The sequence below is a fragment of the Nicotiana tomentosiformis genome, chromosome 8 (assembly GCF_000390325.3).
Source record: "Nicotiana tomentosiformis chromosome 8, ASM39032v3, whole genome shotgun sequence".
In the NCBI taxonomy this organism is placed as follows: domain Eukaryota; kingdom Viridiplantae; phylum Streptophyta; class Magnoliopsida; order Solanales; family Solanaceae; genus Nicotiana; species Nicotiana tomentosiformis.
In genome coordinates, this window is record NC_090819.1 from 35,918,194 (window position 1) to 35,931,626 (window position 13,433).

The window sequence follows — 13,433 nt, forward strand, 5'->3', positions numbered from 1 at the left end:
AGTAAGATTACTTCTCTATTATGATATCTTTGATTCTGTTGTGGTATTCTTAGAAGGCGATTAATACTAGTTATTAATTGTTGTGACAAGTTACTCGTAAAGCGGTCAAGATCCGAATCTATTGTTTTGATTTGCTTTTAAGTAAAGGCGTTTGATTTCTTCAATAAATCAAGACGTTGTTGTTTTGATCTTGTCAAGGCTATAGAACTTGCGTTCTTGGAAGTTCTTGGAATTCTTTCCTTGAATTTTTCCATATCCTTTATTTTCTGCCATTTAGTTCTAGTTGTTCAATTCCTTATTGTTATTGCTTCTGCATTTACTTTTCAAATTCTTACTTTAGTTTGGATTCCCGACTAGTCGTTATCAAGTGGTATCAGAGCGGTTCTATCAAGGTTTCATTCTTGATAATTCTGGGGATTTCTTGAATACTAAGAGCAAAAAGAGAAAAAAATAGAAAAAGTAAACGAAAATCAGTTAAAAAAAGAATTTCTTGCTCTCTAGGAAACTTCTTTTGTATCTAATTTGTTTCCAAAAACTATCAAAGGAAACAAGAAGAGGGGATCCCAGATTTGAAAGATAAGTCAAAAATTCAATTTTTCTTACTCTTTCTAATCTAAATATATAATCATTTCCTTTTTGTTCGTATCTTGTTTCAACCGAGCCTAATAGTTCTAGGATTTGGTTCTTCTTTCACTAGTTCCCCAAAAATCTGAATTTTACTACTAAGAACTTCATACGAGTTGGGTTTAACTATAAATCTACAAAGTATTTTGTTCAAAGGTTATTTCGAAAGGAAAAACAAAAGGCAAAGTGTGTGTGAGAGCATTATAGGAAAAAAGCCAAATTTGAGAGATACATATTTCCTTTAATCTATGCCAACAAGTAGTTACAGTGGAAAGAGGAGAGATATGACTCAACAACTTGAAAAGCCAAACTTACAGTATAACGAATGAAAGGAAGACAATGGTAAAGTTATTTTTCAAACAAGAGATAAAGTGATGTCTTCAATTTATGCCCTTAGAATTGACAAAGCATTTGGCTATAACTTAATTAGCACTTATATGGTTGAGAAATTGAACTTGCCTTGTGTTGAACATATTGAACCCTACATGTTGAAAGGAGTAAAGGTAGATAAAAGAGTATTATTGCAATTCTCAATTGGAAGGTATGAGGATGTGATTTGGTGTGATGTCATTCCCATGAATAGTTTTCATATCTTGTTGGGAAGGCCATGGTATGTCTACAGAAGGGCTTCATATAGTATAGAAAAAAATAGATACTCTTTTGAGGTTAATAGGAAGAAACTCATTCTTGGGCCTTTGACTCCCTCACAAATTTGTCAAGATGAAAAGATTTTTAAAGAGAATATAAAAAAATATGAGAGAGAAAAGAATGAGAGGAGTAAGGGAGTGCATGTTGACATTCCAAGAGAGGAAAAAGGAGAGGTTGTCTTGAGTGAAAAGAGTGGGATGTCAAGTGAGGTAAAGAGTGATCTTGAGAAAAACGAAAAGAGAGAAGGCAATGAGATAACAAAAGTATGTGGGGTAGAGAGAGAAAAACAAGAGGGTTTGAGTGAAGAAAAAGAAAAAAAACTTTAGTGGGAGAAAAGAGGCTAAGAGTGAGGAGAAAGTTAGTCTTGTGATAAAATCCAAAGAAAGTGTAAGTAAGAAAAGGTTTTCTTTACTTCCTAACCCATTAACTTTTTCTTGTATTAGTTCTTGTGATTTTGTGCGGCCACATGTTGAAAGACCATTTGAAAGTGAAGGTAAGGCATAAGAGATGGTGTCAAAGGATCCAATTGGATTCCAACATGAATTTGGCAAAATAAATTCTTGTTGGATGGTGGAAGATAAAAGCTTGGTTAAATTCTTTGTTATTGAACCTTTTGACTATTTTGATCCTTATTTACAAGTTTATGACATGGAGTTACCTAAAAGCATTGCTAAGTTGGATCCATTGAATAAAAGAATACAAGGTGATGATGTTCCATTGGTAATTAAGTCCAAGTATGGTATGTATAATTGGTTTATTTGCATTCTTGGACTTTCTAGAACACCTAAGGTATTTTTGGAGGTAATGAATTATACTCTTATTTCTTATGTTGGTGACTTTATAATTTTTGTGGATGATGATATTTTGATGCACATCAAGTCATTAACTGTAATATCTAAGTTAAAGTGCAAGAGTAATTTGCTTCCTTTTGAAATTGTGTATGATAGATGATTATGTATTCCAACTTGGTGGAAGAGGCATGAAATTTATGAGAAGAGGCTTGTGAATGAGTTAAATATTTCTTCTTCTCTTATTCACGTGGCTAATGAGTTTTCATGTGATAAATTGCTAGAATGTAATTTTTGTTGTATGATGGGGAGTCATTCTTCAAGTCATGTTCATTGTAAGCTTGTAAAGTATTTGTTACTAGTAAAGATGATATGCATGATTGTTGTAACACTTGTAATCAAATACTCTTTCATGTAGAGGAATCCATGAGATTTGTAATTGTAGATAGTTGGGTATATCATGAAAGTATCTTCTCTGATACATGTGGTAGAGATACTTATATTAAATGGATGTGTGGTCAATCTTTTATAATTTCTTTGTCATGTATACCTATGGACTACCTTACTGACAAGATCGAATTACAAGTTCCATTGCACGGCACATCTAAGAGAGGTTTTTATTGTGTTGATCTAGGTAGGCATAAATTTTGTTGGGATGATAATGTACATATGCTTTATAAGGGAATATTTACACCTATTAGGATTAATTGGGTTAAATGGACACATGGTCACTATCTTGTTTTATTCATACTACTTTTTTCAGATTAGTGGATGCCATTTACTATTGCGTGTTTTCTTTTTCTTGCAAGGTCGAAATTCGAGGACGAATTTTCTTCAAGAAGAGGGGAATGATAGCATCCTAGGAAGTTCAACTCTATTCAAGGACAAGGAAGAAGCTTTGGAATCTCAAAGATGGCCTTTAACAATATGCCAAGCTAAAGAGTAGCAAAACAATGCCATTAGACTTCAAGTGCAAATAAAGAAGCTTTTATTTGCGGAGGACGAGCTCAAGACCAAAGGAGATAAATTATACAAGTTTTACAATTATTTGGTGGCCCAAATTGAAGTCCAAGAGGAGGAAGATTGGGTCTCAAACTCGGCCCTTGAAATCTAGCAAAAGGGCATCCAGAAGAGCCCAAAATGAGCTTAAAAGAGGTCCAAATGGGGGTGTTTGAAATGGAGCCCAATTGGAGTCCAAACCAATGGCCCAAACTAGTAGTTTTAAGGCCCAAATCTGTCCCAAAGGGATTTGGCCGCCCTCTACCTAATTTTGTGGCTTTTCTTATTTGTTAGCAACCACCCTACCTAATTTTGATAACTTTGTTACTCCTTAGCAGCCCCTGCCTAATTTCATGACTTTTGTTACTCCTTAGCAACCACCCTACCTAATTGTAATGACTTTTTATGCCTTAGTACTCCTATAAATAAGGAGTTCTTCTTATTCATTGAGAGACTTTATTATTGATTAAGTATATCATACTTTGAGAGTTCTTTTAAACCTTTGTTACTTGTGCTTTGAGATTTATCTTTCAATCTTTACTAGTTCATAGTTCAAGGTAGTAAGATTACTTCTCTATTATGATATCTTTGATTCCTTTGTGGTATTCTTAGAAGGCGATTAATACTAGTTATTAATTGTTATCTCAAGTTACTCGTAAAGCGGTCAAGATCCGAATCTATTGTTTTGATTTGCTTTTAAGTAAAGGCGTTTGATTTCTTTAATAAATCAAGACGTTATTGCTTTGATCTTGTCAAGGCTATAGAACTTGCGTTCTTGGAAGTTCTTGGAATTATTTCCTTGAATTTTTCCATATCTTTTATTTTCTGCTCTTTAGTTCTTATTGTTCAATTCCTTATTGTTATTGCTTTCGCATTTACTTTTTAAATTCTTACTCTAGTTTGGATTCTCGATTAGTCGTTATCATGGATATTACTGGCCTCGCGTGGAACAAGACGCCAAAGATTTCGTACAAAAATGTGATAAGTGCCAACGCTACGCATCACTAGTACATCAACCGGCATAACCTTACATTCGGTTCTGTCCCCATGGTCGTTCATGAATTGGGGGATGGTCATCGTCGGGTCGTTTCCACCGGCTCTCGGAAAGGTAAGGTTTCTTTTAATTTTGACTGATATTTTTCTAAATGGGTGGAAGCAGGTTCTTATCAAAAGATCGGAGAATGCGAAGTGGTCGATTTCTTGTGGGAAAATATAATTTATAGGTTCGGAATACCAAAAGAGATAGCATGCGACAATGTGCCACAGTTTATCGGTGCAAAAGTTACAAAGTTCCTCGAAGATTTGAAAATTAAGAGAATCACATCTTCGCCTTATCACCCAAGCGCAAACGGTCAAGCAGACTTGAAAAACAAAGTGATCATTCAAAACCTCAAGAAAAGGTTGGAAGCAGCAAATGGCAAATGGCCCGAAGAGTTTTTCGTAGTTCTATGGGCCTACCGAACAATGGCCAAATCAAGTACAGGAGAAACTCCTTTTTTCCTCGTATGCGGTGTTGAAGCATTAATCCCGGTTGAAGTGGGCGAACCCACCTTGAGATATTCTCAGACAAATGAAGAATCAAATAACGAAGCAATGCTAATCAACTTGGAACTGCTTGAGGGATGCAGGGACTTGCCGCATGTAAGAATGGTAGCTCATAAGCAGAGGATGGAGCGATATTACAATCGAAGAGCCAATTTCTGTTTTTTCAAAGTAGGAGACTTGGTTCTAAGGAAAGTAACATAAAATACCTAGTAGCTCAATGCGGGAAAGTTAGGTCCAACATGGGAAGGTCCATACCGGATTTCAGCTGTCACTGGGAAAGGTTCATACGAGTTGGAGAATCAAAATGGGGACAAGTTTCCCAACACCTGGAACGTGGCACACCTCAAAAGATATTATTGCTGATGAACAACACTCAAACAGAATGTATGTGCTGCACACTTTTTCCCTTCGTTCAGTTTTTGTCCCAATTGGATTTTTCTGGCAAGGTTTTTAACGAGGCAACAACAAAAAGCATACTACAAAGACAACAGCAATAAGACCTTTGATAGCAAGGCAAACGAACAAGCTTCCACTCGAGGATGATTAGGTAATCTTTAGTTCGATAGAAAATTCCCACCGAGAAGTTAAGTTTGCTACCAAACAGAGGTTACCCGATCATTCACGAGCACAAACCACTAGAGGACCGTTAGGTATTCTTTCGCTCGATAGCATGGATTTCTAAGGGGAAACAATATATGTTGCCGAGTGAAGGATTACCTAGCAATTCATTGGTGGGACCTTCAAAGATACAAGACTTCCCGTATTCCAATTCGCATCCTTCGCATTAGAACACTGGGGTGAATGATATGAGGATACGGAAACAATGACTGCCACGTCAACCAGGAACAAAAATCCGGAAACAAAATGCATCATTTAGGCCGGGGACTGCGTAGCCAGCACCGTAGAAATAAGTTGTACAAGATAGCCACAAGTAATGGCAATTTCTTTTCTACATAGAAAAATGCTTATGTAATTTCTGAAAATTGAAAGAATAAAATATAATCCTTTTGCTTTTATCTTGTTTCTTGTCTAAACGATGAGCTGATTTTATCATTTGAAAGTTAAATAAGTACTTCAAATGTTAGTGTCATAATGAACAGGAGACGTCCTCTTCAAGAGTGTCGTAAACATAAGAGGGCCCTCTCTTATAAAAACCCTCACATTAAAGGGTTGGTTCCGGAAGAATCAATGTCCGAAATTCAAAATGCCATCGGGAAAAAATACACCCGAAGCCGCATATGAAAAAGACACAAAAAATGCGCAGTTATTCATAGAAATCCTCATGTAAAAGGGAAAACTTGCGCAAATATTCATAGAAACCCTCGTAAAAAAGGGAAACTTGTGCAAATATTTATAAAAAACCTCAAGTAAAAGGGATAATACTCAGAACCAAAATGCTTCAAAGAAAAGGCATCTGAGACTATACATAGTAAAGTGCGAATTGAATAACATGGGTAGAATGCTCGAGCAAATGCAAAAGTTAAAGGCGTGCATGGATATTCAAATGAAAGTAAGACTCAAACAACACTTGAACAAATAAATGTGTCTTTATTTACAAGAACGAGCCAAAACGTTACAAGTACAAAATGAGAAAAGAAAGGAAAAGCTAAATTGCAGCGCCTCCAGGACCAGGAGGAAGAAAAGTATCTGCATTGCCAGAAAGAGTAGTTAGTTCCGCCGATGGCTCAATGCTTTCTCGAGTTTTGCCTTCGGCCTCATCGCCTTCCGATCCTTCTTCAGTTTCGGAAAACTTGGAACCAGAATCAAAAGAACCTGGAGCATCAGACTGCGGGAGTCAATGTTTTGTAGCCAACTCAAACTCTCGGGCCTTAGCAATTTCGGCATCAACATCAATGATACTAGCTTTGGCCTCTTCAAAGGTTTTTTTCCTCATGTTATACATGGAATAAGCTTTTTCAACAATGACGGAAGCCGCTTGGCATTTAAGTTTTTTTTGAGTTGGGTAACCTCGGCGAAAAGGTTTTCCCGGGCGGATCTAGCAGATTGGAGGCTGACATCGAGCTCATGGATAGTTGAACTAAAGAGCCTATTATGCTCAATAGTTTTCCTATACTTCTCTTCCATCTGGGCATGTTTCGCCTCCATGGCAGCAAGCTCTTCACTTTTGGAGTTCAAGGTTGATTCCAAGTTAATCACTCTTTCAGCGGAGGCAGCCTCGCGGTCGGTTACAGCAAGAACGATGTTCTGGACTTCTGCCCATTTGGCCTTGGCCTCATGAAATCTAACCCTCAGCAGCCTAATTTCTTGGCTAAGGGTTACCACTTCTTACTCGCTTTGATACAAACGAGCCTCCAAAATAACGGCCTCAGCAGCTCTGGTATCCAGTTCCGAGAGGCGGAGAACAGTCTGGTCCCGTTTTGCCAAAAGCTGATCCCATTCAGAAGTAAGTTCTTCCTTCTCACGAATCAACCTTTGAAGGCCCTCAAAAGCAAAAAAGTTGGCCTATAAAATAAGAAGAGGTAAAATTTAGAATACATTCGTTCAAAGTAGAAGAAATAATAGAGGAAGGAAGGAATGTACCGATGCGGCATTATGCATAGCATTGTTCAACAAACACTCTCCCGAGAGTGTTTGAATCTTTTCCCAGTATTTTTCTGAAGCCAAAGGCTTCAGGTAATTAGCAAGCTCCACCGGCCGTGAAAGCAGGTTGCACTCGGTAGAGACCAAAAGAATGATGTTCCTCCTCCTTTGTGGATCTTCAGAAGGAGCAGCATAATTTTGCCCCAAAATCCCATGAATTGGGGATTGTGGAAGAGGAATACCTTCTTCATGGTCAGGTGCGGCCGATGGAGATGGTGTAGCAACCGCTGGTGGAAGAGTAGACGAAGATGGAAATGATGTAGCAGTTGCTGGTATTGGTGAAGGTGGAGATGAAGCTGATGGGGTTGAAGAGTGAGAAGCAGTTGCATCTAATGCAGTGTTGGTTATTTGATGCTCACCAACCAAAGATGACAAGGACCCGGTACCCAGCCTCGCAGCACCAGCTACAACAATTGGGGCCTGGAAGCGGGAGTTGGCATATTGTACTAAATCAGATTCACCCCAAAGTGCAGAGACGTCGTCTTCAGTTGGTGCAACTATCTCAACAGGCTGAGCATCCTGTTGAGATAATGAGGATCGTCGCCTTCTGTGTAAAGAAGCTCTCTCATCAACAGCTTCTTCATCATCATCAATCATCACGGTGTCTACGACCGGTCCAAAAGGAGGACCAGTCAGCATCGCTACCGGAGACGATTCGGGGGCATCCGTCTTTGCCCTTTTACTCTTTTCCCCGGCCACGGTGGAGCGTCTTCTCTTTGTTTTTTTATCCTACGACTGGGGACTCCGTAAAGAGATATTTGCACCCGAAACAGGACCGGAGATACCTGTTCGAGTAAGTGCTTCTAGAAGCAGCCTCGCTGCATCAGTAGGATCAGCATGGTAGTCACGCTTGCAAAGGTTTATCATTCCCTAGCAGAAGATTTTGGGGGAATAGAGATTCATCACATGAGCTAAGGTTAGCTCCTCTCCAGTTTCTTGGAACAAGCGTCGGAGGCAGGCGATCGTCCTCTACACTGAAGGACTTACCTGTGCCAAACTTACCTGGTAGCGAAGGCAAAACTCCACAATCACGAAATCAAGCTCTCCGCTCAAAGAAAACGCGCCCAAAGTAAAGGGATACGTGAAAAAGTATATACAACCTTCCTTGGGAAGGGTCACTCACTCTGATAGATCAGGAGCGATAATTTTCAACTCATTACAGCGGCAACCCTCCTTCACAACAGGAATACTAGAAAGACGAATGGAAGAAGGGTACCTACTAACAGCCCATGTACGAGGGTTAGCATTAGAAAATTTCTTTTCAAAATCCTTCGAAGTGCTATGACTTCTTGGGATGAAGGAATCCACTATTGGAGGAACGGAATCCTCGGTTTTGTTCTTATTCTTTGTTGGACCACCACGTTTGGAGGAAGAATCCATTAGAAAAGAAGAAGGTAAAGAGTTTATGTTTGGAGAAAATTAGAAAAAGGATGGAGAACAAGGATGCAAATCAGAAGCTCAAGCATTTTGTAAAACGCTAAGGAAAAGAAAGTTGTGTATAAGTAAAATTTTGGCGGATAAATTCATGGCCATGATTACCTCGATAATCGAAAAAAGTTGTGCTGAATCATGAGACGACGCGTGTTCGGGGCATTAAATGCGGATAGATGTGCGTCTAATCAACTGTAAGAGACTTTCAGAGGGAATTATAGTAATTCCCGCCAAAAAGGTATCTCTACCAACTTCCCGGTAACACAAATTTATGTCAACGGAAAGCAGGGGGACTATCTGTATATGGTAAAATATGATATGACACGTGGCTGACTAAAAGGAGGACACGTGAAATCCAAGATGGAATGGCTGAGGACCGAACGCAGCCACTTCGCTTGTCACTGGAACGGATAACGTCCATAAAAATATATTAAATGCCCTGCGCCCGGTAGCATTTACTAAGAAATATTCTACAACATTAATAGTGACGGTCCGTTACAGAGAATTTGGCATTTATGCTCAACGTTACATCTTCATCAATGACCCTCATAATTGGCATTAAAGGAGGGCACGATCCTAGGACCTTTTTCCCTAGGCCTAGCTATAAATAGTGGGCTATGTTACCATTGTAAATGACACAAAATTTCTCGCAATAACATATACTATATTTTATACAAAGCTTTATGCAAAAGTGGAACATCGATAACCAAGAGATTAAGTGGGCGTTTGGACATAAGAATTGTAAAATTCCAAAAAAAAAAAGGCAAATTTTTTTTCAAGCAAAAATAGTATTTGAAAATTAGAGTTCTGTTTGGGCATGAATATAATTTGGGTTGTTTTTGAAGTTTTGTGAGTGATCTGAGTGAAAATTTAAAAAGAAAACCTTTTGGAGTTTTTCAAATTTTTGAAAAATTACAAAATTCATTTTCAAATAAAAATTAAAAATTTTATGGACAAACACTGATTTCGAAAAAAAAGTGAAAACATTCTTATGTCCAAACGGGTTCTAATTATCATTGCAGTCATAAGGGGTAATTCGGTGGCTTCCTTGGCCATCAGGGGCGGGCACAGTATATGGCACATGTTCGACAGAACCTAGCAGCTTTAGTATGGACCTTATTTATATGTTAAGTAATTCATTAAATACGCAAATATTATTAACATAAATCTAATACTCTCTCCGGTCCATAATAAGTGATATTTTAACCTTTGGCACACCCCCTAAGAAAATACGAACTCCTAAAGAAAAAAATAATGTATTTACTAAACTATCCTTAATTAGTTGTTACCTTGACACAATAGGATATGTAAATAAGGGCAGATTTTGAAAAAATAAAATTAATTCCTTCTTGATTATGTAAAAGGACACTTATTTTGGACCAAAATAAAAAAGCCAAAAAATCACTTATATGAAACGGAGGGAGTAGCATAAATAGCTTGTGGATTCAGTTGCAAGCAAGGGATCACCAAAATTCATATTGCTAACACAATTGTGTCATCCTTCCCATATTAACTTTATATAAACCTTTTTTTTAGAATGTCAAATTCTCAACATATATTAATTAAACTCAAACTAAAATCACTTACCCTTTGCTCCAGGCGCTATCAATGGCCATAAGGCACATGGTCAATCATGCAAATAATCATGCTTTAAGAAAATGTATCTCTTTCCATCAGTAGATCATTCTGTTATGTTTCTTTTTTATTTATTTGTTACCATAATATGTATAAAGTGATGCTTTTCAAATGCCATTTTTCTTCTTCTCTCGTTGTCTTCTGCCCACTATATGAGTAGGAATTAAGAGAAGCAAGGTAGTCAACCTTGTTCTTTATTAAATGAGGTTACGTTGTACTATACATTGATTTCTACTATCATGTCATTAATATGATAATTACATATAACGTTCATAAAAATTACTATTAGCCTTAAGGGTAATGCATGTTACCTATTACTTAAAACACATTAATTAATAGTGTAAAAAAATAATATTATAAATATATATAGGTAAAATTATTTTTTCATTACTTCAACGTTTGCTTCAGTGTAACCCTTACCCACCCTACCCTTCCACCCTTCTTCAAAAGGAAAAAAGAGAAAAGTTTCAAATAATAACTCAAGCGTGACCTAATAGATTGCTTTCCACGTTCGTTTGATGTGAAGAAAATTTAAGTGGCATGTAAATTCCTCTGAAGCTGTGTATATCATTGTCATGTCACATCAAGGATGAAACAAATGATTTCTTACATGCCAAGTTTTTGGTAAAAATGAGAATACAGAAGGAAGAATATAAGGCCCGTATGTCCATAAAAGAAATTTTTGTCAAAAATATATTTGTCCATGAACTTTTGTAAGTTTTTGAAAATTTATCGAAAGTGAGTTTTTCAAAAATCAATTTCAAAATTGTCAGAAAAACTTTTTTCCCCACTCACAAAACGGTAACATTTTTTCAAGTAAAATACATGTCCAAACATAATTTCAAATTTCAAATACTATTTTTCAAGTTAACTCCAAATACTACTTTTTTCAAAAATTAAATTTTTATGTCCAAACACCTACAAAGTATATAAAAAGTAATCAACAACAACAATAACAACAACAACAACAACAACAACAACAACAACAAATACAGTAATTTTCCACGAGTGGGGTCTGGGGAGGGTAAGATGTATGCAACCTTACCCCTACTCTTGGAAGGGCAGATAGACTGTTTTTGATAGACCATCGGCTAGAGAACGACTGAAAAAGAAAAGGTAATTGCAACAGGTAGGAATAACAGTAAGATGAAATAAGATCATAAGAATAAATTATTGTTTGCTTAATTTTAAAAAAAAAACATTTAGTTATCTAGTATTCGAAATTTACTAATCCGACTAATGTGAATTCGTATTATAACGGGCTCATTATGAGAATTTTTGGTAAAACTTTAATGGGACATCCTATTTGTTCATCCCCATTTAATATGTACACTTTTAAAAAAAAAAATAACCAATACCCAATTTTTGAGTAACTTCAGATATATTTCTCACTTCTTCTTCGCTGCTACTTTCTTCTTCTTTGTATTCAAGTTTCATGTATCCAGAAGCCATTTAGTTTCTTCTTTTTCTTCTTAATTATAAAATACCATTATAGGTTGTGCTTAGGATTTCTTTTTCTTCTTCTTAGTTGTTAAATGTGTTTGTTAGATTTATTGTTATATTGACAATTTGATGATTGGGGTTTGTACTTTATGATATTTGAAAGTTATGTTTTAAATTTGAGCTAATTTGGAGTAGATTTGGACTTTGAATCGTGTGTTGAATTGTTGAAATTTTTTCAAAACTTAAGATCTAATTTCTGAAGTTGCATTGAACAGATAGAACTACTTAAGATACGATTTTTTGAAATTACATTGGAAAGATAGAAGAACTTAAGATCTAATGTCTTAAGTTGCATTGAAGAGATATAACTACTTAAGATCCGATTTTCTTAAGTTGCATTGGAAAAATAGAAGAACTTTAGATCTAATTCTGAAGTTGTATTAGGGAGAAAGAATTACTTAAAATTTGATTTTCTGAAATTGCATTAGAAAAATAAAAAAACTTTAGATCCGATTTTGAAATCCTAAATTTGTAACTTTAGATGCGAATTCTGAACTGATCAATTACAAATTTTGAAGTATGTTCCGAAGTGGATAAATTTTATAATTTTTTATGTAATACGGGTATAACTCCGATTACTACCTCAAAATTGAATATTTGCGAACTTCTCCCCAAATTATAGTGCGTCCTAGGTAAAAGTTTTTAGGGCTTCCTACCTATGGTAGCTTAGTTTTATGTGAGCCTTATTAAACAATTCATGTTTTCTCCCTAAGCGTATGCTTTTTGTTTTTCTACCGACTTTGAACCTTAGCACCCAAACAAACTGTTTGTACAAATGATCTAAGCATGTATTTGAAATTTTCTTGGAATTGATAAGGCTAAATGAGGTCATCCTCGCCCATTGATTACTCTATCTCGGGTCATCGACATCATACGCTCTACTGAAATAAATTTCGGGAAAAATCAGACGAAATAGCACGAATATCTCTGATAGTTACTCTATTTCCATCAGTAGCCGGTGGTTAGTTATATAAACTCTCTTTTAATTTGTTTATAGAAATAAGTCATTGATAAATTATTAAATTGAATTGTCACTAGAATCTTTAATTTTTTTTATTTGATTATTTTAATTGAATTTATTCCAATTATTTTAGTTTAAATTATTTAGTACTTCAAATTTATTTAGAATAGGATCATAAAGAAAATAATATTTTTGATTTTTTTCTAGACGATTATGATATTATTGTATCATTTTCTTCTGCTGATCAATGGTTATTTTTTATCTAACCTCTCCTTGACTTGCAACAGTTAAGTCTTCTCCAACCTCTCATCATGATGCTTTTGGTGGATTAACTTGTCATCCACCGCCCCTCACAGTACATATATAAGATCCAGTTCGATTATTGATAAAGTAAATAAATTTATTATTTTTTATAATTTTTTTCTGATTCAAAATCGTAGCGTAGCGTACATAAATCTTCCCTTATTTCGATCATGAATAGATCAATGAAATAAGTCTATATTCTGATTTGTTTTTACCACTAAATATATGACATAAGAGAAGTATCAAGAGTTGATTATACGGCCAGGTTTTGTCCCTGAAGCAAAAGATAAATGCTCTCTTAATACATCTTCAGCAAACACATCAAATCATGAATTTACCTTAAAAACATCATGCACGAACTTATATAGCTAAAAAATAATTTTACTTTGTTAAGA

The 13,433-nt window shown here is 35.9% G+C and overlaps 1 protein-coding gene across 1 annotated transcript; it reads left to right on the plus strand.

Annotated features, from left to right (window-relative positions):
* Positions 1–1,779: 1,779 nt before the first annotated feature.
* Positions 1,780–4,805, plus strand: LOC138897321 (uncharacterized). Its single transcript, XM_070183286.1, has 2 exons — positions 1,780–2,011; positions 4,219–4,805. The coding sequence occupies exons 1-2, from the start codon at positions 1,780–1,782 to the stop codon at positions 4,803–4,805; spliced, it is 819 nt and encodes a 272-aa protein (XP_070039387.1).
* Positions 4,806–13,433: the final 8,628 nt, after the last annotated feature.